The 26,937-nt window shown below is 41.1% G+C and overlaps 1 protein-coding gene across 12 annotated transcripts in view; it reads right to left on the reverse strand.

The window, feature by feature from the left end:
* Positions 1 to 2,014: 2,014 nt before the first annotated feature.
* Pwwp2a (PWWP domain containing 2A) overlaps positions 2,015 to 26,937 on the reverse strand; it is a 37,170-nt gene continuing 12,247 nt past the window's right edge. For 4 of the 12 annotated variants that reach the window (XM_052193901.1, XM_052193906.1, XM_052193904.1 and 1 more), the window contains one exon: positions 16,801 to 19,446. In XM_052193901.1, the coding sequence (XP_052049861.1) occupies positions 17,778 to 19,446 (1,669 nt within the window). In that variant the 3' untranslated portion in view covers positions 16,801 to 17,777. The other 8 variants (XR_007979673.1, XM_052193903.1, XR_007979674.1 and 5 more) reach the window with 8 other exon arrangements.

Here is a 26,937-nt window from a genome sequence, read left to right on the forward strand (position 1 = left end):
AGCAGTCAGACTGAACTGAGTTGAAGGCAGCCTAGTCTACATGAGACCCTGCCTCAAAAGTAAATGAATAAATACAAATCTAAGAAATGAAAATGTCTGTGTTAGAACTACAGCTCAATGGCAGGTTTGCATAGCAGGTATCAGGCCCCATGGTCAGATCGAATATAACAAATGCTGTGTGTGTATGCCACTATACATACATCACTAGTACCTTATCTGGATATAGTAGCTGTTACAATAATCCTTAACTTAAAAGACTGAATGGAGCTACAGTGAACCTCACCCATTGCTCTAGAAAGTGGCTGCGATGCTCTCTTCAGTATATTGTACAGGAAACAGTACTTATTTCTAATCCCTTCCTGTTTGTTTAATGTGTACAGATGACCATGAGCCCACTCCAGAGTTCATTAGTGGTCCTGAAACTAGAAAAATGGACTACTTGAGACCAAGAGGCTGGTCTGAGATAGCCAGAATTACTACATAAAACCCTCCAATGGTTAAAAATACCTTTTATATAAAAAAACTTCAATATCAAAGTTTTTTTTAATTATATTTATGTGCATGTACATGTTCATGCCTGCCCACCACAGCGCATGTGTGGAGGTCAGAGAAAACCTTGAGGGGTCATGCTCTCCCTCGAGCATGTGGGTCACTACAGAGCTGAGGAACAAGTGCCTTCCTGTCGAGCCATCTCTCACCAGGCTGTGCCTTTGCACATCCCTTTCATTGAGATGGTTATAATTTAAGATTACTTTCAGTTTTCCACCCCTCCAAGGTCTACAGCCATGAATAGACAGTCCATCTATTCTATGGATAGACAGTACTATAGAAGTACAGAAGCTTCCCAAGGCAAAACCTAGAAACATCCCCTGCCCCTCCTGCCCTTCACTCTGGCAGAGCAGGGCTTACTTCTCCCCCAGGTCCTGCCACTGCAGCCTACAGAGAACGTGGTGGTGACTGTCAGCAGGCCACTTCTCAGACACAGGCATGAGTTCCCCTTGCTGGAGCTGCTATTAAGCCCTGGGAGTCACATGAAGGGAAACCTCTCTGGAGGAGACAGCAGCACTGGAGGAAGGCACCGTCCTGCTCTGACTGGGGTACCATGCTGAGACCCACACTGGGCCATCATCTGGGCTCACGCTTAGCACATCATGAACCAACAAAATGCAGCTTCCAGTCAGTGCCTTCACTTGGAAGCCAGAAATCCACTAAGGACTTGAAACAAGTTAAAGCAGTCTTCAGAAGCCAAGGATACAAGGACAGATTGAGGAAAAGTAGTTAGAGGTTGAGGATATCTTTCTGTGGGATATGCACACAGTTTGACCACCTCAGAATAAGGTGCTCTTGACAGCTCTGCCGTATTCTGGATAATTAGCTAAACTGAATCAAGCAGTGTTTGACACTGAAGATTCTATACATTCTCTGTAGTGCCAGGCAGCCTTCCAACGACTTGCTTTACTGAAATGGGGAAGTTTGTTAGTCACAAAACAAAACAAAATCCCCTCAATTACCTGACAGGTTTTCATAAACCAATTTTATTCCTAATGACAAAGCATTTCTGGTTTGCAGGTCCATCCTAACAACTATGGTAGGCAGCAGTCTGTCTCGGCGACTCCTCCTTGGGGCTGGGGCTGGGGTATTGAAGTTGGCGAGTGCAGGATGACCTTGAACGATAGCTGCAGTCTCGATGCGCTGAGACTGCGGACCCTACATGCCATCACACCCAGCTATGGACTCCTTAAAAGTAAAACCGAAGTCAGCCCAACTCTAAAGAACAGGCTGCTTAAATCAGAAAAGTAATCTGTTGTTACAGGCTCCTAATTAGACTATGCAGCCAGCTGACCTCTACCTCTAGTCAGAAGAAATCCCATAAAACCTTAGTGACCAAAACCTGTAGGTCTTCCTTAGGAAGCATCACTACTTCCCAGAACACAACTGGGTTGGATTTTAAAGTTTAAATAAAAAACAAAAACCACTTTTAAAGGTAACCCCTATACAGTAAAACAGTTCTTAATAAAAAAAAAAAATCAAAGACTTTATTGGATAACATTACACAACATTCTGTAACATTTAACTCCAAGCAGATGGAAGGGGAGGAACAACTCAAGTCTACAAATGAAACAGGCCTGTGACAGCTTTAACACAGACAAAAGGTAGCATGAAGCAGAGCTTAAATACTAAGCAACTGAAGCAATAAAAATGAAGTTGTAACATGGTAGGCCTAGATTTTTAAATACCTTTCTTTTTTTAATGTCCTTTCTTTTTTTTTTAATGAAAATCTAATTTGTAATAAAAGGCCTTTAAGGATTTGCCATGAGGAAAAAAAAAATACGTAGATTCTTAAAACCTGATCTCTCCCAGTGCTTTTGCCTTTTTAATTTTATTTTTTGGTCAATTCCATCACTCTATAAATAAAGATTTCTAAAGCTTAAAGGTCTTCCTGATACGATCCATGCATAATCCCACATGGCTTGGGAGACACCTGGTTCCTGAGTGAGCAGGAGAGGTACTGCTGGTGGAGGGGTCAGGAAGGGCCTGACCCCAGAGCCTGGAGCTGTGACTCAAGTCTTCTCCACAGCTCCCTGCTGTTACAGTTCCTGAGCCCATTTGATCAGATGATGTTGTCATGATGTGACGTCTCCAAAGAGATCACTGTGAAATGCAGTCAGGACTTCCCAGCACTTGCAGTGTGTTAGGATCTGAATTAAGCTCACTAGACTCCAGACTACCCGGCTTTTCTTCTTGAGTTATAAATCAAATCACAGTCAGGTATAGTGAATGATCTAAAAATCCCACCCAGAGCATTTGCTAATCCTGAGCAATGGGCTGTTGGGCACTCTGACCCACACAGAAAGATCACAGGAAGTGAACTCTTGAGCCAAGTGCTCATTCGTCACTTGGGTTGCTTTGAATGAGCACTGTGAGTTAGTTCTTTTTTTCTTTTGGCTTTTTTTTCTTTTTTTTTCTTTTTTTGTAGTAAGTAATCAATATGATGTTATCTTTCTGGTTTAAAAAATAAATCAGTATTGCCACTAAAAATCTTCAGTTTTATTATTAAAATTACGGCACCATCAAATATAAAATGCTTTAAAAATGTAGTACTAACAGGTCCATCTGATTTTCTCATGTGTTCTCCATTCATTAAACAAGAAAAATTAAGGGGTTTCATAGTATGTATTAGCAAAGACAAGGAAAATCTGTGGTCTCTGTTAAGAATTCATGTTCCATGCACCAAAAGTTTAGGCTGTTTTCATGGATGTTTCTGCCACTTGCTCCCCAGGGCCAAGGGCTCGTGAGACTCTCCCGCACTGAGGAGGAGGGGCTTCTGGCTGTGGAAAGAGGTCCAGACCAACACGGATGCTGTCATCTTTTCTGACCAGCCCCACTCAGTCAGGGAGAGGCAGTAATGAAAGCCTGTCCTGCTCAGAATGATGAGCTGGTTCTCGGGAGTGTATGGTTTCAGTCCAGGTTCAATACTTGCCTGTCCACTTGGGAGTCACAATATGAAAAGGTATGGATGTAGTTATGAAAATGTGCACAAAATGTTAAATACTAGTGGCAAATAAATACATCTTAATATGTTCTAACAAGCAAACATATATTCAAGATAATACAGCCCTGTTTTATTAAGACCCACGTTTAGTTGTGGGTGGGCGGGGCACTTAGCCATCCTCTCGGCAGGATGTCAGATTGCCTTCTTCTTGTTCCCACTGGCACCCTGAAGGAAGCACTGGCCTTAGCACATGTGGCCACTGCTGTTTCACTGGAGCGCCATTTTAAACACACCTCTGCTCACTTCTGATGTCTACAAGGATAGACATCATCCTTGGAGAAAGCATGAAGGTTAGGTATGCAAACAACTCCATGTTTCCACACCACCCCATGCCTGGTAGGCCTGTCCAAATTACTGTTCACATTCAGGAGAAGCTACTGTCAGTGACTGCTCTCACCATGCCACGCAGTGCGGCCTGCACAGCTCACGCCACTCTCTCCACCTCATGCATAACTTATTGCAGCAGTTTGTTTCTTCTATACATATAAAATATTCCCTAATACCTTTTCTTCCCTTCAGTCTACCTTGCAACTGCCCCTGTGTAGACTGACTGGCTTAGTCACTGCCTTTACATTGACTTCTTAGTGCAGCTTAAAGCTCCAATTTCATTCAGTCCTGTTGCTCTGTTGTTCTGTCATCGTGGCACACGTCCAAACCAGCAGTCTGCTAATGTCTTTGTGCTGAAATACAATAAACAAAAGGAAGAAAATGTAGTTAATCATAGGTAACAGGAGAAAAAGAAGTCTTTTGTTATTTAAGTCCTATAAATCATGGCATCGCACATTTCTGTTAAAACAAATACTAACTTTTTAAAGATAGCTTATGGACACTCTAGACCAGTAGAAGCATTCTCTAACTTATCTGAGCACATCTGACCAAATTCCAACACATATGGCTATCACCTGAGTCCTTTTCTTAGGAATATTTGCCTAATAGCAGGAGAATTTGTCTTTATGTTATTTCTAAGTTAAAATCTTAAGTAGCAGAGATAGACTCTTAGGAAACACCAGCCTTTCCCAAGCACAGTTAACCTACAGTCTTTTTAAAATGTTCTTCTAGACAGAGTCTCACCATATAATTCTGGCTAGCCTGGAACTCATGAAGAACTGTCTACCTGTACCTTCTATGTTGGGATTAAAGATATGAGCCACCAAACCCAGCCTTACCCTGGTCCCTTGCCTTTTTTGAGACAGTGTCTCTTGTAGCCCAGAATGACTTCAAACTAACCTAGAACTCCTGATCTTTCTTGCCTCCATCTCTTTGAGTTCTGTGATTAAGGTGTACATCATCAAAGCTAACTGATTAGTCTTAAGCAAACTTATATACAGAACCAAGTTAGGTTAAAAATCTGCCGTACTACTTGCCCAGAGTTGAGAGGGGACCGGAGGGAGCCTCTGCAAAGTCAGACCCATCCGAAGGCACCAAGAGTGCCATGTGATTACTAGTCCACTTCAGCGCACTGACCAGTGAGCACCCCTTATTACACCTGACAGCAGCAAGGCACTCTTCAGTAGCCTTTTGAGCAAAGGCAGGGCCCCAGGCACAACTGACAGTGTGACTTATAGAAAATACTTCCAAGCAGCAAGGTCAGACTCCCAGGGTTAGCACACAGCTAGCACACAAAGTAGTGAGAGCCGTACCATCTAGTCCCTAGCTGTGCCCTCCACATGGGAGCGCGAACCCAAGAAAGATCATTTTTGTATCAAATGGATTTTTAAACCAAAGAGAATGCTATTTCAGTGGAATAATAAAGCACACAAAGAATGCAGAAGGAAGAAAAAGCATTCATCTTTCCCAGTATTTAAAACCTCAAAGTTTGCATCTTTCCCGTGGTTTGACAGAGGTGATTTTTAAGTAAACTTCCAAGGGTTACCATGGTTCATTTGCTTCCTGGGTCAGGGCCTATAAAGAGTAAAATTCCACAGGGCATTCTTTCATGTGTCTTTCAAGCAATGAAAAATGACTTCTAGCTAAAATACTACAAACCTTAAGATGAAGGGTCCATGTATTTGTTACTTCTGAGAAAAAAGGATGACTAATGCTGATTTAAAATTCAACTTTCTGAAAATGAGATAGCTAGCTAACATGACTATAATACTAGCATACAAACTCATATAAAACTTTGGAAGTGAGTGTACCCTTTTATAAACTGAAGGAAATCTTTAAAAATCTGGGGTTTTGTTTTAAATATTTATATGTATACATAATCTGTCTTCACATGCATCCAGAAGAGGAAATCAGATCCCATCACAGATGTTTTTGAGCCACCATGTGGTTGTTGGGAATTGAACTCCAAACCTCTGGAACAGCAGCCAGTGCTCTTAACCACTGAACCATCTCTCCAGCCCCCCCCCCCAAAACAGGCTTTAATGTCAGGCCCACTGAGGCGCAGTTGAAGACCAGAACAAAAAAGCCAAGGACTATAGAACCATGCCTATTTAGCTAAGAGTCCAAAATTCAGGCACAATATTCCACGCAAAATGTTTTATTTTGAACCAGTACCAAAGCTCACATAAAACAATAAAATTCTACAGGAGCTGTACAAACAGCAGGTCAAAATAACTCTAGTATATTTCCTATCCCAGAAGACTAAAGACTTTTTCAAATAAAAGGTAAATTCGGGTGCTAGAGACATAGCTGGTTAAGACGACATTACTGCTCTTGCATAGGACCTGAGTTTCGTTCCCAACATCCACACCAGGGAGTGGATGCTTCTAATTCCAGACCAAAGGACATGAGCCCTCTTCTGGCTTCCAAGGTCACTTACACATATCTAGCATATATTCTCCACTTACACACACACACACACACACACACACACACACACACACACACACACACACACAGACAAATGAAAATAAATGCAATAAATAATAAAATATAAAATATAAAAAGATAAGTTCAAGAGGAACAACTACAATCTCTAAACCAAGTCACACATAGCACTAGATCAATCACAAGCACACTTTGATCCTATCAAAGTACCTCTAAGGTCTGACTCACCTTATGTAGATAGCAATGAGTTTTAAGATTTACTTACTATGTATGCACATACATGTGCACCTCTTTTCCTTTTTGGAGACAGGGGCTCACTCTGTAGACCTGATTTTCTTGAACTCCCTACGCAGACCACGCTGGCCTTGAACTTGGAGATCCACCTCTGCCTAAGTGCTGAGATTAAAGCCATGCACCACCATACCAGGTCTCACATACATACATGTTCTTACACATTTCCTGGGACTCACTAGGATAAGGAGGATGATCCTGAGCATCTAACCTTCCTGCCTTCGCCTCCTGAGTGCTGGGCTTACCAGCATGTGTCACCATACCTGGTTTACTCAGTGCTGCCGATCAACTCAGAGCTTCAGCCACTCTGCCAGCTGAGCCGCATTCCTATATATTATATATATTATATATTATATACAGTAATAAGTAACGAAGACTTTAAAGTGACAAAGATTGAAACTGAAAAAATAAACCAATCCCTGATTTCCAGGCAGCTAATATAAGCTGATAATGTAACACTTGACTTACCACAGGCTGCTCCCAATACAGACACTGGCAGGAGGCTCTACTCTAGAAAAGATCCCAACTACTTAGGTCAATGAAAACTAAGGAGTCTTCTGAAGGCTAGCAATCTAACTCAGGGATGGTTAAGTAATGACATAGTGCCCTTTCATTTTGTGGCAGGGCTTAAGACAGACAGACCTGCCCGCTTCACTGTTAACTTCAATGCTCCCAGTCTGAATCCACAGTGGTCTGTCAGACACTGTAAGGGAGCAGCAGGACTCGTCACTGTCTGATGTAAAAGCTGCCATTTGTTGAGACCTATGGTAGAAAAAACCAAGTTAACAAAAACAGAGCAGACAGTTGAGTTCTTTTTAATCCATCTTAACTAGAAAAAAAGAAAAAATATTTTTTAAAAATGAGACCAAAATTAATTTGAATTTTCCTAATGAGTTTATTCTGGGTAACTTGTCAGCTTCGGGCTGTAGTTTTGATAACAGAGAGCCTTGAAAGCCATGTGGGTACCCCAACCATGGCCAGGATAGGGCATTCTTATGAGTACATCCCATAAGATACAGTATGTAACCTGGCAAGGTGCCTGCCCTCCAATACGTCTATAAATGAAAGAGGGAGTACTAATTCACATTTTATGTCCCTGAGCCAAAAAAAAGAAAGAAAAAAAAGAAAGAAAGAAAAATATTTAAAAAAAAAAAGTTACTATCTAACACTAGCTAGTTCTTGAAGTATTCCTGATCTAGATCAGGGCTGAAGTTTTCACTTCACCCACATCACATCATTCAGAAGCTCAAAGACCATCAAAACCCTTAGTTTCTGGTGACGTAGCTTCAGGTTCTAACCGGCTGAAAACGACTTTTTTTTTTAAACATGGTAAACTTTCTCACTTAGGCTTTCAGTTCTGAACAGAGCCAGAAGTGTTAAGCGTAATTCAACTGGAAAACTATTTTAATAGTATCCTTGTTCTACTCTTGAGGCACGGTCTTAAACCACAGCATGGGGTTGGTCTAGAACTCTGTAAACCAGCCTAGTCTTAAACTCCTGCCTTGGTCTTCTGGGTGCTGGGATTACAGGCATGAGCCAGCACATCCACCATACAGAAGTTTTATTTTTAAACATATTTGGTCGCATACCTACTTGCATAGTTTTAGTATAGACAATTCTCTCATCAGCACAGCCAGCTCTGGGATTACCAATCAGGCCAATGCCAGGCACTGGTGGTGACACGCTTTTAATCTCAGCATTTAGGAGGCAGAGGCAAATGGATCTCTGAGCTCAAGGACAACCCAGTCTACCAAGTGAGTTTCAGGACATCCAGGGCTACATAGAGAGACAAAACAAAACACAATCAGGCAGAGGCATGACTATGCATAGCCTTTAATCTCAGCAGAAGCAGAGGGCAGGTAGATTTCTGAATTCCCAGCAAACTTTGTCTACACAGCAAGTCGTAAGACAGCCAGAGCTACATTGTAAAGCCTTACCTCAATAAATTAATTAAAATACTGGATCAGAAGTAGTAGAGTAGTAAATAAAAAAAAGTAAAGTAAAAAAAAACTTTTAAAGTAAGCTATCCTGACATTATAAACACAATCACTTCTGAATCCTAGTTTGGAGAAAACTAACTCTTTAAAATGAGGCTCGGTAGTAAGTTTTCCTGGGAATCTAAGGTATTGCTAATGGAGGCAAATCCCACCACACAGGAGAAAGGAGCCAACTCGCTAGAGGCTGCTGTAGGGAAGGACTTCCATCACGCTCCCTATCACCCAGAGGCTGAGGGAGCTCATCAGTTTTCTTTTTCCTTTCTGTGTCTGTTTCTTGAGATAAGGTCTCTATGTGGCTATTCTGGAACTTGCTATGTAGACCAGGCTTGCTCAGAACTCAGATATGACTGTTTCTGCCTCACGAGTGCAGGAATTAAAGGTGTGCATCGCCATGCTAAACTCAGTCAGGTAGGTCATTCATGCTCTGTCAACCACAACCCAGTGAGTGAACACCAAGGGTTATAATAAATAATAAATTTTAAAAAGAGGACATGAAGTTGGTGGGTGAATCTGAAAGCAGTTGAGAGATGGGAATGAACAAGATCAAAGTAGATTATATACAGGTACAAACTCAAAAATTTTTGTGATGAGTACTGTGCCTGCACATACGTGCAGCACATCACTGCCTGGTGCCCATGGAAGTCAGAAGACAGTATTGGATCCCCTAGAACTGGAGCTACATAGGGGTACTGGGAACCAAACCCAGGTCATCTACAGGAGTAACAAGAGCTCTTAACCATACTAAGCTATCTCTCCAGCCCCAAATAGCTATACTCTTAAAAAAGAAGATCTGGGATGAGCCCACCTTTCCTGCTTGCCTTCTCCACTACAACTCTTATAATGCTACAGTAAACCTCAGCCTGTCAGTTCCCATACGGAACCTGACTGGAGCTTGGTGCTAATGCTGAAGGTGCACTTCCACTAGATATTCTCAGGGTCTTCACCTTTTCTTTGGGAACTTACCCCACTCCCCCGCGCCCCCACCCACTACAGAATGTCTTCTGTGAAGAGCTAAGGGCCCTGCCTGACATGCAGTAAAGGCAAGGACCCCATGAGAAGGCATCAGTCAAGCTCAATGATGATAAAGTCTAAGTGTGACAATGGTGCTCTCCTCCTTCGAGCAGCAAAGGCCAACCAGAAGAGGGTGGGGTAGTACATAATCTGGTAGAATCAATGAAAGGAAGAAACAGTACAAAGCCCAGAATGAAAAGGAAAGACTCTGACGATATGCATGTACCTATCGTTCCACTAAAGACTCATACATTCCAATGCATACGATGTAATGTGAGCAGAAGGAAATGCGGAAGTGAAGTTTCTTATAGAGACTGTGTTCTAACCACTTACTGATTACATGGCTGAGTTTTAGACTAACCCGCTAGCACACAGGTCTTCCCAGGATGCTTGGGACAGTGCCACTCCTAGACAGATCCTTTACTAAAAAATAAATGGAGGGAGAGGGACTGGCCATGCAGTTATAACAAACAGCATCTCAGAATGAGGCACGAGTAACGGCTGTCTTCGGGGAAATAAGACCACATACTCGGATTAAAGCCAAGCATTTCTCTCCTAAGTCTCCCAGCAATACATGTGCAAACAGATGTCACTCTTCACCACTTGTTGAAATGTCAAAGCCCAAGAACACAGAAGCTGCGTAAACTGGTTAACTTACTTAAAAGATGACAAGCTTATATTGCAGCTTCTTGTAAGGCTCTCCTAACAGGGTTCTGCTGTAGAGACTCAAGCTCAGATTCTCCTCCAAGATCTGGAAAGGATTTGGAATATGCAGATTTGGAGGTGGTGAATGACAACATGCCTGAGTCAGGCGTCCTTGTTTGTTTATGAGTACCCGACATTTCTTTTGTGTGCCTGTGTATGGAGATCAGAGGACAATTTAAAGTTGTCAGTTCTCTCCTTCTACCTTGTCCCCAGACCCCAAACTTGGGGTGTCAGGCTTGGCAGCAAGTTTCTTTACCTACATTGCCATCTCGCCATCTCTAGATAAATAGTTCTTTTTTGTTTGTTTGTTTGTTTTTTCGAGACAGGGTTTCTCCGTGTAGCTCCAGCTGTCCTGGAACTCACTCTGTAGACCAGGCTGGCCTCGAACTCAGAAATCTGCCTATCTCTGCCTCCCAAGTGCTGGGATTACAGGAGTGCGCCACCATTGCCCGGCTAGAAGAACATTTCTATTTATGCCTAAGCTAGCTATGAGCAAAATGGGAGACTACTAGGCAGTCTTTTAAGTATGTTAAAATGTAACTATAAAAAACTTTAATCATGGTTTTTATATCCCATACATGATTCCCATAACCTCCAAGTTAGCCTCTAAAAATGCCATATAAAAGTAGCCAGTTTACCCAGACATGGTGGCTGAAACCGCTAATTTCAGAAGTCAGTGAGGTAAAAAGCAGGATCAACAGTTCAAGGCTAATCTCAAAACAAAACCAAGTGACCTAAACTCCCAAGGAGTGTATGCTACCTCTAGATATTTGTAGCTAATAGCGCTATTACCTATTATTAAGTATTACTTATTAAAGTATTATTTAAGTGCTAAACTTAAATAAAACTTTTCATTTATGCTAAGTACATAGTGTTTGATAGATAGTACCAAAAACTACAAAATGGGGTTTCTCTGGCAAACCTAAGCAGCTGGTAATATGAACAGCATTCACACAGGCCTTGTGCCAGGCAGGTACTCTTCTATTGCTTTAAAATTTACCCTCTGAGGTGGCACTCTTCATTCTCTCCATTCCAGAGGATGACATGAGGTTATGCCTAAACACTGAAAGAAAATACTCTTTGCTTGATAAAAGCCTGCTATTAAGCATGGCTGATACAAAACTGCTAATGCTCGAATCCCCCTGCATCACTGCTAAACTACACACTATTTTCTCTTGTACTCTATCTGGATGACACTCGTACCTTTCCACATGAACAATCTCTTTAAGCAACCAAAAATTTCCATTTCATTTTTCAGAAGGAAAAATATGCTCCTCAGGCTTTCAACAGTTTGGTTTGGTTTTGCTTTACAAGGGAACATGAAGTGAGTCAGTCTTACTGTACACCCTGGGCTAGCCTCAGAGCAGGATCCTCCAGTCTTACTATACACCCCGAGCTAGCCTCAGAGCAGGATCCTCCACAAGAGACTTCTTCAATAGTTTCTAAGAAAATCTTACATGAAAGTTAAAATAAGAGACATCAATGAATGCAAAATACCTTGAACAGTTTGAAAGGACACCGTTGCTAAAATTTACTTCGCATTATCATTTTGATCCCCTCCCTCGCAGCAGGGTTTTCTTTGTGTATCCCTGGCCATCCGAGAATGCCATCTGTAGAGCAGGTTAACCTAGAACTCAAGAGAGCCACCTGCCTCTGCCTCCTGAGTTCTGGGGTTCAAATATTCTGCCCCACTGCCCTGCGGGAGCTTTTTCTTTTTTAAGAAAGTCTAATCATAAAAGCCACACACTCCAGGCCTAGAGGGGCAGATGACAGGAGACAGAGAGAGACAAAAAAGGCAGAGACAAGAAGATGTCAAGTCTGAAGCCAGCCCAGGCTACATGAGACCTGGTCTCAAACAGCAGCAAACCCTAACATACTTATACATACATACACACTTATACATACACACATGCATACCAGGTGGGAGGTGGCACTAATACTTCAGCTATGAAGGACTTGGAGTTCCTTTCCTTGTAGACATGGATACCAGTATAAAAATTATGAGGGTCCCCCACTCTTTTAAAGATAGGATCCATGCAGCCCAAGCTGACCCCAAACCTGCTGTTTACCCAATGCTGACCTTCCTGATTCATCTTCCTTTTTACCAAACTCTCATATAACAAATGTAAAGACTGTCTTTACACTATGCCTTTAGAGCTGGGCACAGTAGTGCAGGTCTACAATCCTGACACTTCAGAGGTCAGAAGTCAGTGTCCAACACCCTGGCACAGGCTGTTGTGAGCTCCCTGATGCTGAAGTGGATACTGAGTACAATATAGTTTGCACTTCCACCTGTTGACCCATCTGTCCAGCCTCCAGTATTATCAAACTAATGTAATGGCTCCATTATTCACAAAAAAAAAAAAAAAAAAAAAATTATCCAAGCAACTGTTACTATTCAAAGATTGTTGTAGTCAATGTAGTCAAATTAATTCACCTAAAACTTTTATTAAGGGGCAGCTGGGCAGCTGTGGTTCTTTAAGTATAAAACATTGTTAGTGCTATTATCTAGCAAATCTTTCCAGGTACACAGCAAGGAATCCTAGAAGCAAACATTCCTGGTACCAATTCTCAGCAAATTTAAAACTCTTATTAAAAATACTGATTATAAGTCACTCTTGTAATCCCAGCATTTGGGAGGCTAAAACAAGATTGTCCTGGGCTAGAAATCAGACTGGGTTAGAGTGACCTAGTTCTGTAAAACCAATGGGGGGGGGTTTGCAGGGGAGCAAGGCAAAGAAAAACATCCGTATTATAGATAGTGATATAATACAAACATATGTAACACCTGTAAAATGTACAGCTGGGAACTGGAGAAATGGCTCAGTTCAACAGCTTGTTGCTCTTATTTTGCAACACCTACCATCAGGTGGCTCACAAGGGCCTACCAGCCAGCTACAGGGGATCTAATGCCATCTTTTACCCTCTGAAGGCATCTGTACATGTGGCCACGAGAGCACACGCGTGCGCGCACGCACGCACACACACATCAGGTTTTAATGGTACAATTACAATTGATTTTAAGATGGTAGGCAAGGGCCAGCTTGGTCTACATATCAAAGCTTTACAGTGTAACCCTATTTTTAAAAACATTTATCTATCTATCTATCTATCTATCTATCTATCTATCTATCTATCTATCTATCTATCTATCTATTTTATGTATGTGAGTACACTGTAGCTATCTTCAGACACACCAGAAGAGGGTATCAGATCCCATTACAGATGGTTGTGAGCTACCATGTAGTTGCTGGGAATTAAACTCAGGAACTCTGGAAGAGCAGTCAATGCTCTTAACCACTGAGCCAGCCCGTTTTTTTGTTTGTTTTTAACGCAAAACTTTAGACTAGTTATGATGGCACATGGCTATGATCCCAATATTAAGTGGCTGAGGCAGAAGGATCACTGCATGTCCAGCCAGCCTGACCCATGTAACAAAATCCTCTAAAAAGCAAATATGGCCCCAAAATGGTTAAATTTTAGGTCATGTCTATTTAAGTATGCATAAAACTATAATTCACTTTAATACGACAATGTTATTTTTAACTAAAGAGACAGGGAAAATAAAGGGGTAAAGTCCTTTTGACTATCACAGCCGAGGTGTGCTACGACAGCAAGCACCACAAAACCAAATTTAAATGGTGTCCCTGTTTGAGTATAAACTTAGAATCTATTATCATGGCAAAAAAATACCCACTGTGCAACTGTGGCTAAAGGAAGGCCTGGGTACAGAAATGCACACAACCCATGGAACCCAGCAGGCGCTTTTCAAGTCAGAACCAGGTGGGAGGAGCACCAAAGACTGACCACTTACTGTCTCCTGGCACGAAATGGAATGGCTCCAGCTCAACTTTAGCTCTCAATTCCAGACTTTTATATTAGAGTGTTAATAGCTACATTAGCACAGCCCCAAAGCAAAAACTGAATTTGCCCCTCCTTAGAAAATGACCTTCACTGACTGACCAATTCCCTATTTGAAACCATCAGAGAATATAACTCTTTGACTAAAATTTTCATTACAAACTTTCTAGACAATGTCAGTGTGCCACTAGTTCAGCCCAAACTACAGAACATTCACAACTTAAATGAGGGGGGGAAAAGTAACTTAAATACTATAAATTTCTGATTTTCTGATTCTCAATTCAGTTACTCAGTATAAAGGAAAACTGGCCACTTTCCAAATGTCTGAACGTGTTTCCTTCAATAACAAACAGTCTCTCTTAATTGAATAAAATCCATACCCTACATGTTTATCTAAGCTGATTTTAGTAGTTCTATGTTGTCTACCTATAGTGTCTTCAGAAAAATTCCTATTTGCTCCACATAGTACTAAGCTAAAATAACAACCATTAACATGTTGTTCCCAGCCACGCGTTGGTGTATGCCTATAACACTAGCACAGAAAGGTCAAGGTCAGCCCAGGCCATGTAGTAAGATCCTGCTCCAAAAAATGAAAAAAAAAAAAAAAACCAAAAATATCAAAACCACTTAGGAGGAAACTGGGGCTGGATGAAAAGCTGTTAGTAGGATGCCTAGCTACAAAAAACACGTGGGTTTGATGATCCTCGTCATCACATAATTTGGGTGTGGTGGAATCCCAGCATGAGAGGCAGAGGCAGAAGCAGGAGGATCAGAGGCTGAGGTAGACTGTAGGTAGGCCAGACTGGTAGGTATACTTGAAACAAACACTTGGGGACACACCATTAAATCTGACTTTAGATAGCAAATCCTATACAGGTCTTCTGTTCTGTGGGAATAAACTAGAATCGAAACCCTTCGATTCTAAGGGACACCTTTCTTCTAAAAGACCAGTCTACTTGAGGATTTCTAAGCTCTGACAAATGAAGAGGGAGACATGAGGTTTAAAGTTCTACGGACACCATCCTGACGGCTCTCCTATGTGTTTCTGCCCTTGCTCACCCTTGTCTTTTAGCTGCTTTTTGTACATTGGGAATTTGACTAAGTCAATTCTCTCTGAAGAGAGAGACCAAACAAAACCAAAAGAAAAAAGCCCATTTGGTTTATTCCCATACTTAGGATGCCTTTTATCTTCTCAGAGAAAACTTTGTATCTCCAGGTGCAGTAGATATCAAATGGTCACCTTGCTTGGAAAATTCTACTGGAATATTTTTAAAAATAGTATCTCACTATATAGCCCTGTCTGGTCTAGCACTCACTCCATAGATCAGATTGGCCTCAAACTCAGAGCATGACATGCTAGGGCTAAAGGCATGGACCAACACACAGAGCCAAATACATCTTTATTTTCTGAATGGGAATCCATTATGTACCCTGGTCGATCTCAAAGTCACTCAATCCTCTTGCCTCCACCTCCCAAATGACAGGATCACTAGAGCACGTCCTCACTCCTGGCTGAGTGTTATTTCCATACTCCACAATCACAGATTATATTTTCCCGTGTAGTTTCTGAAATAGGACAAATGGTTTATGCCATAAAGATACATTGCCAAAAAAATCTGACTATGTTAGCAACACCCACTTTCAAAGTCACTACAACAGCCCAGATCACACACTTCAAATTACTTTTTAGATGACTCTTGTATAAATCAAATTTTCAAAGATAAACAAGTACTCTAAAGTTATTCAGAAAACCTAGAAAGCTGTTTCCCTTATAAACCTTCCATCACGCCATGAGCTTTCAGCCTGTAGTAATCAGATTAGTTTCTGTTTGCAGGAAAGAATATGCATTTTTTTATTGTGTGTTTATTAAAATCAAAAAGCATTGACTAAGTTCCCCAGAAGAAATTCTATTTTCTTTCCCAGAAATAATTAGGTATCAAACTTAAGGAAGCTCATTTCCAAATTTCATTATCTTTATTATTAATTATGTAGTAAGTAACATATCACACTGGATTATTTTAGAAATCCACAAGTTTATCTTTTTGTATCTCAAGTAAGTACCAAACTGAAACTCTATTAAACTTAAGAAAGCAAAAGGCTTGGAAGCAACTTAATGTTGGAGATGACCTTGCCTCTGCAGGCACTCAGGAGGCAAAGTCAGGCAGGCTCTGAACCTGAAATCAGCCAAGCCAGCCAAAGTGACATAGTGAGACTCTTAAAAAACAGCATCTTAGGGACAGGTGGACCATGTAGAATAGGATTAGATTAGTAAGCCCATCAAGCAGTGATGTCTGAGGCAGAAGACCAGAGAGCAAACCAATTACCTAATTTTTAAAAGCATGACAATTTATTAAAGCTAAAACTGGGGGAAAAAAATTAAAATCACTCGAGTGGTTGATAGGAACTAGAGTTCTATCAGATGGCATTACTATAGAGGCTCACTGTACCTCCAGTTATTTGAATTTTGTCTATTTGCCAATAATGTTCCCTGATAGGGCAAATAAAAAAAAAAGTTTAATTTCTCACTTTTTCTAATCCCTATTACAAAGAATAATTTTCTACTATTTTGAAACTGTTCAAAGCTTTTTGAGAAACACACACAAATAATTTGGATTTAGTTGATTTTATTTACAGCTTTTTTTTTTTTACATTTCAATGCATTATACAATTACATTTCTCATTTTCTGACCTGCAAACAGATTACCTTAAACGGAAAATGCTTCTGAAAAACTATCAAGTTAGTTACATCCAAAATGCAACAATTACACATGACATTAATTCACAAAGTGTAAATTGCTAGGGTCTGTCCTAAGAATTTAGAAACAGCCAGCCAGGAGAAATCTGACTAAATTTTCCCTCAATTATTTATATACCCCAAATAAAACCTATCTAAACTTCCCAACCAAATATCTGACAGTCTGTTTTACAACCTCACTGGACAGGAAAGTGCTGACCAAACCTGTCCAGTCTTAATAGCTTTAATCCCAAATCCTGGGCATTGTATATAGCCTGGTCTATAACTAAACAGCAAGCATACCAATTTGTCATAGCAAGCATCGCAGTTTGTCAAACACCCAATATCAAATGTTTATACCCTTATGTGCATAGAAAGTCTAAGTGTTCACTAGATAAAACAAGTAATCATTGAATAACAACTGTTCCCCGAGCTCCAGCCCTTACTAAAACCCCAAATATGCAACCCATGTCACATGGTGACAGAAAATAGTTTATACATGTGTATGTACATGTGTATGTATGTATGCATACATACACACACAATAGCTACAAATGGCAATTAACAGTCCCTGCAAAAATTGTTTCATTTGAAGCTATGGCTTCTATGCCTTAGGATGATTTTAGATTTCAAAACTGGAAAATATTCCTAAAGTCCTACTTCTTTAAGAGAAAATTTGAAGCACATTTCACTTTTAAGCTTAGTCTAAAAATGGCTATATATTACGTATAAAAAGCCAACTGAGTGCAATTTCTCTCCAGTTTGGCCAAGCTAGCTGGTGGAAATGATTCCTAGCTAGCCAGGGATCTGCAATCGCTCCAGTGGTTCTCGCCTACCTTACTGTCCATGTTCACGTTTCAAATTGTGTCAACAAAGCCCGCACCTCAGGGGTCAGCTGCTTAGCAGCCTTAGCTGCCTCTGTGATAGCCCTGCGATACAGACCCTTTCTCTTCTTATTAAACCGTAACTGGAAGTTTTCTAGAAAAGGGGCGAGTTGTGAGAGGGCAAGGGAAGATGTTGTTGGAGATGCAAACCATGAAATACGGGCCTCCTGCCGGGCTAAAAGGCCGCTATCTTTCCTGCTTACAGTGATGGTAAGAATACGGGCTGGCCACCATGGGAAGCCATATATCTTGGCCCAAACAATGTCCCCTACACATATGGTCCTGCCATCTGGTGTGATACATTTAGAGACATTTTTGGAAAAGATTTTCATTTTCAAAGAATTACGGAGGCTTTTCTCTTCCTTTGAAGAGGAGGAAGTAGAGGAAGTAGAAGAGGCAGAAGGTGCATGCATACAGCCTGGAGGAAAAACAAAGCTCTCAGAAGAGCTACACTCAGAGTTGGAGGATTTCAAATCATCCATGCTATCAATGCTACATACTGAAGCACTGGAGGAGTCAGATTTCTCTTCATCTAGGGTCAGGTAAACAGACAGACTGCTTTTGCTGCCCTTTTTGCCCAACATTCGCAGTTCCTCCTGCTCACCAGGCACATGCACTCTGCTTGTGTCCTGACCCTCACTGGCAGACTCTTCCGGGCCTTCTGAGGGACTCGGTTTTTCTGAAGGGGCCTCACCTGCTGAGCGGGTGGAGGTGCATCGAGACTGCGGCTTAGGGGCCAGCTTGCCACTCCGAATTTTCTCCAGTCCCGTCTTCAGAGAAGAGTCATTTTCTTCGTTCCGGTACCTTTGTGGTTTTAAACGCACTCGAGGTGGGAGAGAACCTGAGCTAGGATTCTGATACCGACGTGTGAAATGGACTTTCGAGTGTGCGTTTTTGGAAGTGGAGGTTTCACTTTGCTTCTTCTGTGCCTTTTCTTTGGCAATTTTCAATACTTCCCGAGCTTTTGCGTGATCCATGTTCTTGCTCTGGAGCACTTTCTTGGTATTTAACTGAGCTTTTGATGTATTTGCCTGAGCAGAAACCTTGACGACTCTGCCCCTGCTGTGAGTGACACTGGAGACCCTCACCACAGTGCTCCTTCTCTGGCCTTCGGTTTGGTTTTTCCCATCCACTTTAGGGTCAGTTTTCAGTTTTTTGTTCACAGTAGCTACACTGTCATTTCTCCGCTTTTTATCTTCATACCTAGAAGAGTCACTGCTACCTTTCCTAATTTCCTTCTTTTCTGCAACAACACTGTTTTTACACTTATCACACAGAACCTGCCTGGGCCGTAGCTTAATCGCATTCATTATTGAAGTGGGTTCTTCCCTGTACATTTTTCGTTTGGGTCGCTTAATTTTCCGAGGCGGCGGCTGAGGTATTGATTGGTTATAAGTGTCCCTGATAAACAAGGGGGGAGGATAAGGTGCTCCTTCGTGGAAGAGAGGAGGTGGTTTGGAAGTCCACAGGCGCTCAGGAGGAACAGGAGAAAGGTCATCGGGAACAGCACCATTCACTTCCCGCTTCACATCTATCCCTTCTTGGAATGTGTTACTTTGGAGCTGCATGGCGTCCGGTTTGTCCTTACATTCCCTTTTGGGAAATACTGTCACAGGGATCCCATGGGGCCCAAACCTTTGAAGGAAATGGAAGAACAAAAGGAAGCTAGTGAGTTGGTATCTGTAACTCAACATCTTAAATGTAAACAACTTTGTACACATCTATACAACAAGAATCTAAAATATACTACTGCTGTCTCCGAAGTAACAAAAATCTCCATTTCTTTTGATTCTACATTTTAGAGAAAACTAGAAATAACCCAAATAAATGGTTACCCTAGACAATGCCAGACTAAGTGGCTTTGCATAACATGGAACTGTTATCAGACAGATTAATGTGAGATGCCATGTGGTATTAAACTCACTGGACCATGTACATTTTCCTGTAAATGCACCCATATAGTAGATGTAATCATTTTCCTCTGGTCATAAAATCTTTCAAAAGCTTAATAAAAGGCAGGATGGCAGTACCTGTCTGTAATCTCTGTACTCATGGCTACGGCAGGAAGACCTCAAGTTCCAGGTCAGTTTGAACAGCACAGAATTGAGATGTTCAAATTATTTTCAATGCTGACAGTCACAGAGCTGCATGGTTTCAAAGTTTGTTTTTTATTACTCTGCATATACTGGTATTTTGGCTCCATGAATATCATCTATATATACCATAAGTGTAGTGCCTTCAGAAGAAGCCAGAAGAGAATCCCCAGGAATGGAGTTAAAGACTATTGTGATCTGCTGGAGACTGAACCCAGCTCCAGAAGATTAGTCTGTGCTCTTAACTGCAGACTCATCCTTTCAGTGTCCCTGAGTTTCACTTTTTAAGGTCACATACTACGTTCAGAAATCATTTCAGCTGGGCAGAGTAGCACATATCTGCAGTGGCAGTACCCAGGAGGGTGTGACAAAGGATTCTGAGTTAAAAGCCAACTTGTACAACACATCCAAAGCCTCTTGTCTCAAAGGGAAAAAGGAAAGAAAAGAATAAAAGAAAAGCAGTATGTTCAAGTGTAAGCAAACCAGTTATATAGCCAGTATGCATTATAGATAGATCCCAGCTTCAGTAGTAAGGGGATGAGCAGAAAATAAGAACTGTTTCTCAGACAAACCTGGAAATGCAACTGACTTAATGTAACTTGGTTAAAATAAAGAAACTTTCAGTTAAATTTGCTGTATTCATTGCCTTTGCATAAAAACAAAACCATATTCCAAGTATCTCAGTATGTTAGCATGCATACTTTAAAAAAAAAAAACACTGAGATGGCAGCATCTAGCACAAGACAATGCTGATGCCAGTCTTAGAAGGCAAAGTTACAGAGAACCCACAGTCAGAGGCAGGCTATCAGGTCTTGTAGAACCCTATAAATTATAAGAAAATGTTTTCTATACATCAGTTTTTGCAAAGAACAAATTTTTGGGGTTTTTTTTGCCCATTTGTTTCTGTGTTTTATGTTCTTATCCTCTTAAATGTTCTTCAAAAGGTTCAGAATAACTTGTTAAAAATAAATCTTTGGCCCACTATGGTGGCTCATACCTTTAATCTTAGCAATCAGGAAGCAGAGACAGGAGGATTTTTGTGAGTTCAAGGCTAGCCTAATCTATGTATCAAGTTCTAGGACAGCCAAGACTATAGAGAAAGATCCTGTATCAAAATCAAAACCAAAAAAAAACCCCTAAAAACCAAAAAACAACCAAACAAAAAAGATAGGATCCTTTCATGATCCTCTCTAAAAACTAATAAATCTTTAGACTGGAGAATTTAAGACATAATAATCTTAATGATTTTGTTTACTTTATGAAATTATGCTTCACTATGTATTCCAGGATAGCTTAGAAATTGCTATGTGGTATCAGCTGGCCTTAAACTTAGATCCTCCTGCCTCTGCCCCATAAATGCTGGGATGACAAGCACACCCCACCACACCCAGGCAATCTACAGTGCAGTTTGCAGAGATCTTATCAAGTGTAAATTTTAGTTTTGCACGTATAAAACAAAGTTCTGAGCTTATGGATTCTAGTAATCCTCAACAAAATCATCAACAAATATTAGGCAAAATTTTTCCTTCATTTAAATACTTTTAGACTTTACTTATATCTAGATTGAATTTTTTTTAATGTTTTAATTCATTTTAACTGGAGGGTGGAGGTAATGCACATACGCATGTTGGTGTCTGAGGAGGACAGGTGTCGGATACCCTGGAGCTGGTGCCGCACAAGTTTTAAGCAGCTTACGGTGGGCTTTAAGGAAACAACTCAGGTCCTCTGTAACAGCAGTAAGTGCTCTTAATCACTGAAACATCTTCCTGACCCCAAAAATATTTAAATAATTACAAAATTACCTCGAAGAACCAGAAAAATAAACCCTTTAAGAAATGAGGGTTAACACATCTCACTTATCTCAGTCATCAGGTTGTCGCCTCTCATGGACAGTTGAGACAATAGTTATAAAACCAGTTTCAACAGCTACACTATGATTAAATCAAAATCCATGTCTACTAGCAGTGAGCGTAATACTCAACAGTGCATCTGTATCATGTATATATAGATAAGCAGACATGAGTGTTTCTTCTTGGGAGGTGAAGCAGGATGATGGGAATTCAAGGTCAGTCTCAAGATACCTGAGAACCCCTACCCCACGCAGACACATACTTATTTTTAACTAATCCTAAAACTGATAGCCATTACCTAAGACACCAAAATGTTGCATAATCTGAACTTTTCATAAGCACGGTTGCTTAGGATTTTCTAAAGAAGACATTTATGTCTTACATCAAGGAGCAACCTCAGCAGAGGGAAATGAACAAGAGTGCAAAGGAAAGGTGGAATGGAATCTTGCATGAGCTTCTTCTTCTTTTTTTTTTTTTTTTTGGATCTGGTTTTTCTGAGACAGGGTTTCTCTGTATAGCTCTGGCTGTCCTGGAACTCACTCTGTAGACCAGGCTGGCCTAGAACTCAGAAATCCGCCTGCCTCTGCCTCCCAGAGTGCTGGGATTACAGGTGTGCACCACCACCACCCAGCTGCATGAGCTTCTTCTTAAAACTACTGCTTTGTAGCCGGACAGTAGTGGCACACACCTTTAATCCCAGCACTTGGGAGGCAGAGGCAGGTGGATTTCTGAGTTCGAGGCCAGAAACCTTGTGGGGGGTGAGGGGGTGAGGGGGAACAAATGCTTGCAAACGCTCCAAGAACTAGGAGGTATGCTGAGTATCTTCTCCATGTGTGGCATAGCACTAAGACATTGGTGACTCATTCTAGCCCATCCCATCTTTAGTCTTTAATTACCACAGAAAGATTCTGACAGGGACACAGCTGAGTGGCAGGGTATGTGCTAGGCCCAAGAGATTCAACTTCTGCTCAAAAAATCTGCCAGACATGATGGCACATGGAGGACTAAGATAGGAGAATCTAGATTCCAAGAAATCTTAACTATATTGCAAGTTTCTATCCACCCCACCACCACCTCCTCCAACACACACACACACACACACACACACACACACACACACACACACCATAGGTTATAGCTTACTGATTGCCTGGGCATGCCTGGCATAGATCTCCAGCACCACACAAAATAAGTAAATAAAAATAATTTGTGAGGGAAAAGTAGATAAGGATCCAAGAAACCTCTGTACTGACTTTGCACTTCCTGTGGCTATAATTATCTTAAAATTGTTTTCAAAACTGACTCTTTTGAACAGGTACCAAAGTTAAAGGAGGAAATGAAGATTGGTGTTTAACACTTTTTTTTGTCAGGACTAGAGACATCAGTCTAGGAGTTTAGGGATGTAGCTCAGTTGGTAGAGGACTTCTGTAGCATGATCAAAAAAGCCCTGGGTTCTAGTCCCAGCAATGCAAATGCTGGGCATGGTGAAACGTACCTGGCTTACACTAGTAATCCTAGCATACTTGGGAAGTGATAGCAAGAGGGTCCAAAGTTCATAAACGACTCTCAAACAAACCAATAAACAAACAAATCCCTATCACTTCTGGGAGTAATGATGGTATCAAAGTGGCATGAACTGTGACTGACAGCACACCAGTTAGCCCAGACTAGGTCAAGTGGAAACAGGAAGATCTTCTGTGGTCTGAGTGGGCTATATAGTGAGACCCTGTCTCCAAAATCCAAAAGCAGGACATGGTTTATTTCATTCTAGGTTTTGGATCCCATTTAAGATATAGGAGTATTATTCATGATTTTGCTCACAATTTCTAGTATTGCTAATCAGTCTTATACTTAAACACACATTCTTTCCTGGGTTAAGCTCAGAAACACAATCGAAAAATTACTTTCCTGGAAAAAAACTTGAAACCTAACTGAAATGTTTACCAACGACTATTTTAAGCTAGGTATATTTCTGGACTTAGTTTTGTAATTTTGAGTTTTTTAAGGCTGAGTATTGTACCCCAGGTTTACCTGGGACTCACCATGTAGCCCAAGCTGGCTTTTAACACACGGACTTCTCAGTGCTGAATTATAGGCATGTGTCCCTACTAGTTCCTCTTGTATTTCTAATGCTTGCCTCTGGAAAGTTCAGTTTATTCCTTTTAATGATGGCATCTGCATGAACTTACCAGCACCCTCAATCAACTCATTTCTGACCTCAAATTAATTATTTTCCCTCTGTTCAGAGCACTTCAGCAGAGTATAATTCTCCATTGTTCCCCTAAATTCTTTTAGCCAAGAAGTAAATGTAGGAAGGGATTCTTTTTTTTTTTTATTGAAGGGATTCTTTTAAAAGTTATACACAAAAATACAAAAATGCAAAGGTATTATAATCTATAAGTAAGCATAGGAGTTGGAAGAAACTAATCACTCAGAGAAAAGCTCAAGAGAGTTACCTGAATTAGTCCAAGTACTCTGGATGTACCAAACTACCGTTTTAGCAAAGAGGTCAACGGAAGGCAAAAATGAAGCCCCCTCCCCACCTACAACAGGAAAAAAATGTTTAACCATTTAAATAATATCCAGATTTATTTTATTTCAAGCAGATGTGTTCAGATACCACCTCTTCAGGTACTGAGAAGATACCTCAGTCAGTAAACTAAAACTGCAGAAGCATGAAGACCTGAGTTCAATCTCTAGTTCCGAAGAAAACACTGGGTGTAATGGTATGTATATAATCCAAACGCAGGAGGAAACAGGTAGATCCCTGGAGCTGGTTGGCCTGCTAGCCTAGCCTAATTAGTAGGTCTTGGGTCCACCGAAACCCTGTCTCAAAAGACAAGACAGGGAAAAAAAAAAAGAAAAGAAAAAACAGAAAAAATAATAAAGAAAAAATCAACAGCTCTGAGAATAACACCTGAGGATGACCTTCGGCTCCAACACATATGCCCCTTCACACACATAAACACACACACACACACACAATGGTCTTAAAACCAGTGACAGACTAAGTTATAAAGACAGCAAAGTGTGAAGCAAGCTTGTTTTGCTTCACAGTTCTTTGTAAGATTTTGGTTAAGTCAATATTTAATCCGGACAAATGAAATTAATTCAATAGTACCTAAATGCAATAAAAAATTTTACCAAAATTATATCCATTCCCTTTAAATAGAATTACCAGTTATATATAGAAGTGCACCTGAATCCTAGGACTTAGGAAGCTACATGAAGCCTGTCTCAAAAGACAAAAACACAACTTCATAAATCATGTCACTTCGCTACACCATGTGGGCCTCAAGTAGGTACTCAAGTCCACTTCTAGGATTTCTTAAGTACAGCAGCCTTATATAGCTATGTGACTTTCCAGTTTCAGTGGCCCATATAACAATTTTGTTACAGTATATTGTCCTAGTTATGATAAATCTTTACTTTCTCAAATGTAAAATCTTATGTTAATATATTAATTATAATTTTAGGCTAGACATGGTACACATGTCTATAATCAAATCCCAAAACTTGTGAGGCAGAATCAGGAGGCTCAGGCTGGGTTGGAGAGATGGCTCGGTGGCTAAGAGCGTTGGTGCTCTTCTCAGCGGACCTGACTCTGAGTCTCAGCTCTGTGGCTCAAGCCCCACATCTCCAGGAGATCCCACATCTCCAGGAGATCCCACATCTCCAGGAGATCCTACAGCTTCAGGAGATCCCACAGCTCCAGGAGATCCCACAGCTCCAGGAGACCCCACAGCTCCAGGAGATCCCACAGCTCTGGCCTCCGTGGGCACCCACCCACACAGCCAGCAACACACAACTACAGGGCTAAAAAGTAGACATGGGGGATCAAGGTCACAGGCAAGGGCAGCACAGCAGCTAGACAAGTGAGTGCTGAACAAGCTCTAGTGTGGGGGGGGGCATGGGCGTGGTCGGCACCATTAGGCTGCACAAACAACAAGTGCACAAGTTACTATCAAGTACAACTTGGAAGCTACAGTACAGGCTGGACGTGGAAAAACAGATGGGACAGACACCAGGAGTAGCTGCTGTACTGTGGCAGAATCAGATACGCCAGATAAGGTCAACACTGATGAACTGTTAGAATTGGACAGTCAAGAGGAAAGATGCAAAATCCAGGGGCTCTTGGAGTACTGCACAAGTAACACAGAGGATATCATCCAGGAGCCAAGCTGCAAGGCCTGTATAAGCAGCCGCAGCCCAGTCTCTCAGATGACCGTAGCCTGAGCCCCTGCAAGGACTGGACACACACTGCCCACCCTGACTGTTGCCTGTATCTCTCTACTCCCAATCCCCCAAATCCATATTGTTACTTAATGGACCTTTAACAGTGTTATTTGTATTTAATGGTTCTCTAACAAAAAAAAAAGCACATATATACACACACAGAGATTGGCTACATGAGCTCAAGACCAGTTTGTGCTACCTAGACTCCATCTGAGCAGCAGCAGCAGTAATAATAATAATAATAAAATAACAATAAATAATAAACCCTAAGTAACCTTTAATTTTCAGAGAAGTCTGGAAGACTGCAGTACTGCTGTGACAGGCCTGATCGTGCTGTTTGTTAGAAAAATATGCAAAACTTTGGGATTTTAGACTAGAACGCCATGTTGAATGCTGAATGGGGCTCATTGGGCCATCCTAGCAGAAGCATGGAAAGTGATAGTGCTTACAATGACTTGAACTGTGGGGACCACTAAAAAAGTTTCAGAGGGGAAGAATATTAATAAGTAGCCTAGAGACCATTCTTGTGTTATTTTGGCAATAAATATGGCTGCTTTTTGTCCTTGCCCTGAAAATCTGCCTGACACTAAATTGAAGAGATTAGGATTAATCACAGTGGCAGAGGAGATTTGAAGACAGCCTACCACTGACTATGTCATGTGGTTATTAGTAATCACTTACACAGACCTACAATGAAAAGGAACAATTGAGGCAAGGAGAAATACAAAAGGTACATCTACAAAAGGTACATCTTGAGAAGAAAAGGAACACCAGGAAACGTTTTGTTGGCCAAGTATTTTTTTTTAAAGATTTATTTATTTATTACATGTAAGTACACTGTAGCTGTTTTCAGACACTCCAGAAGAAGGTATCAGATCTTGTTACGGATGGTTGTGAGCCACCATGTGGTTGCTGGGATTTGAACTCAGGACCTTCAGAAGAGCAGT

This window comes from Apodemus sylvaticus, chromosome 10 (genome assembly GCF_947179515.1).
Source record: "Apodemus sylvaticus chromosome 10, mApoSyl1.1, whole genome shotgun sequence".
Classification (NCBI taxonomy): domain Eukaryota; kingdom Metazoa; phylum Chordata; class Mammalia; order Rodentia; family Muridae; genus Apodemus; species Apodemus sylvaticus.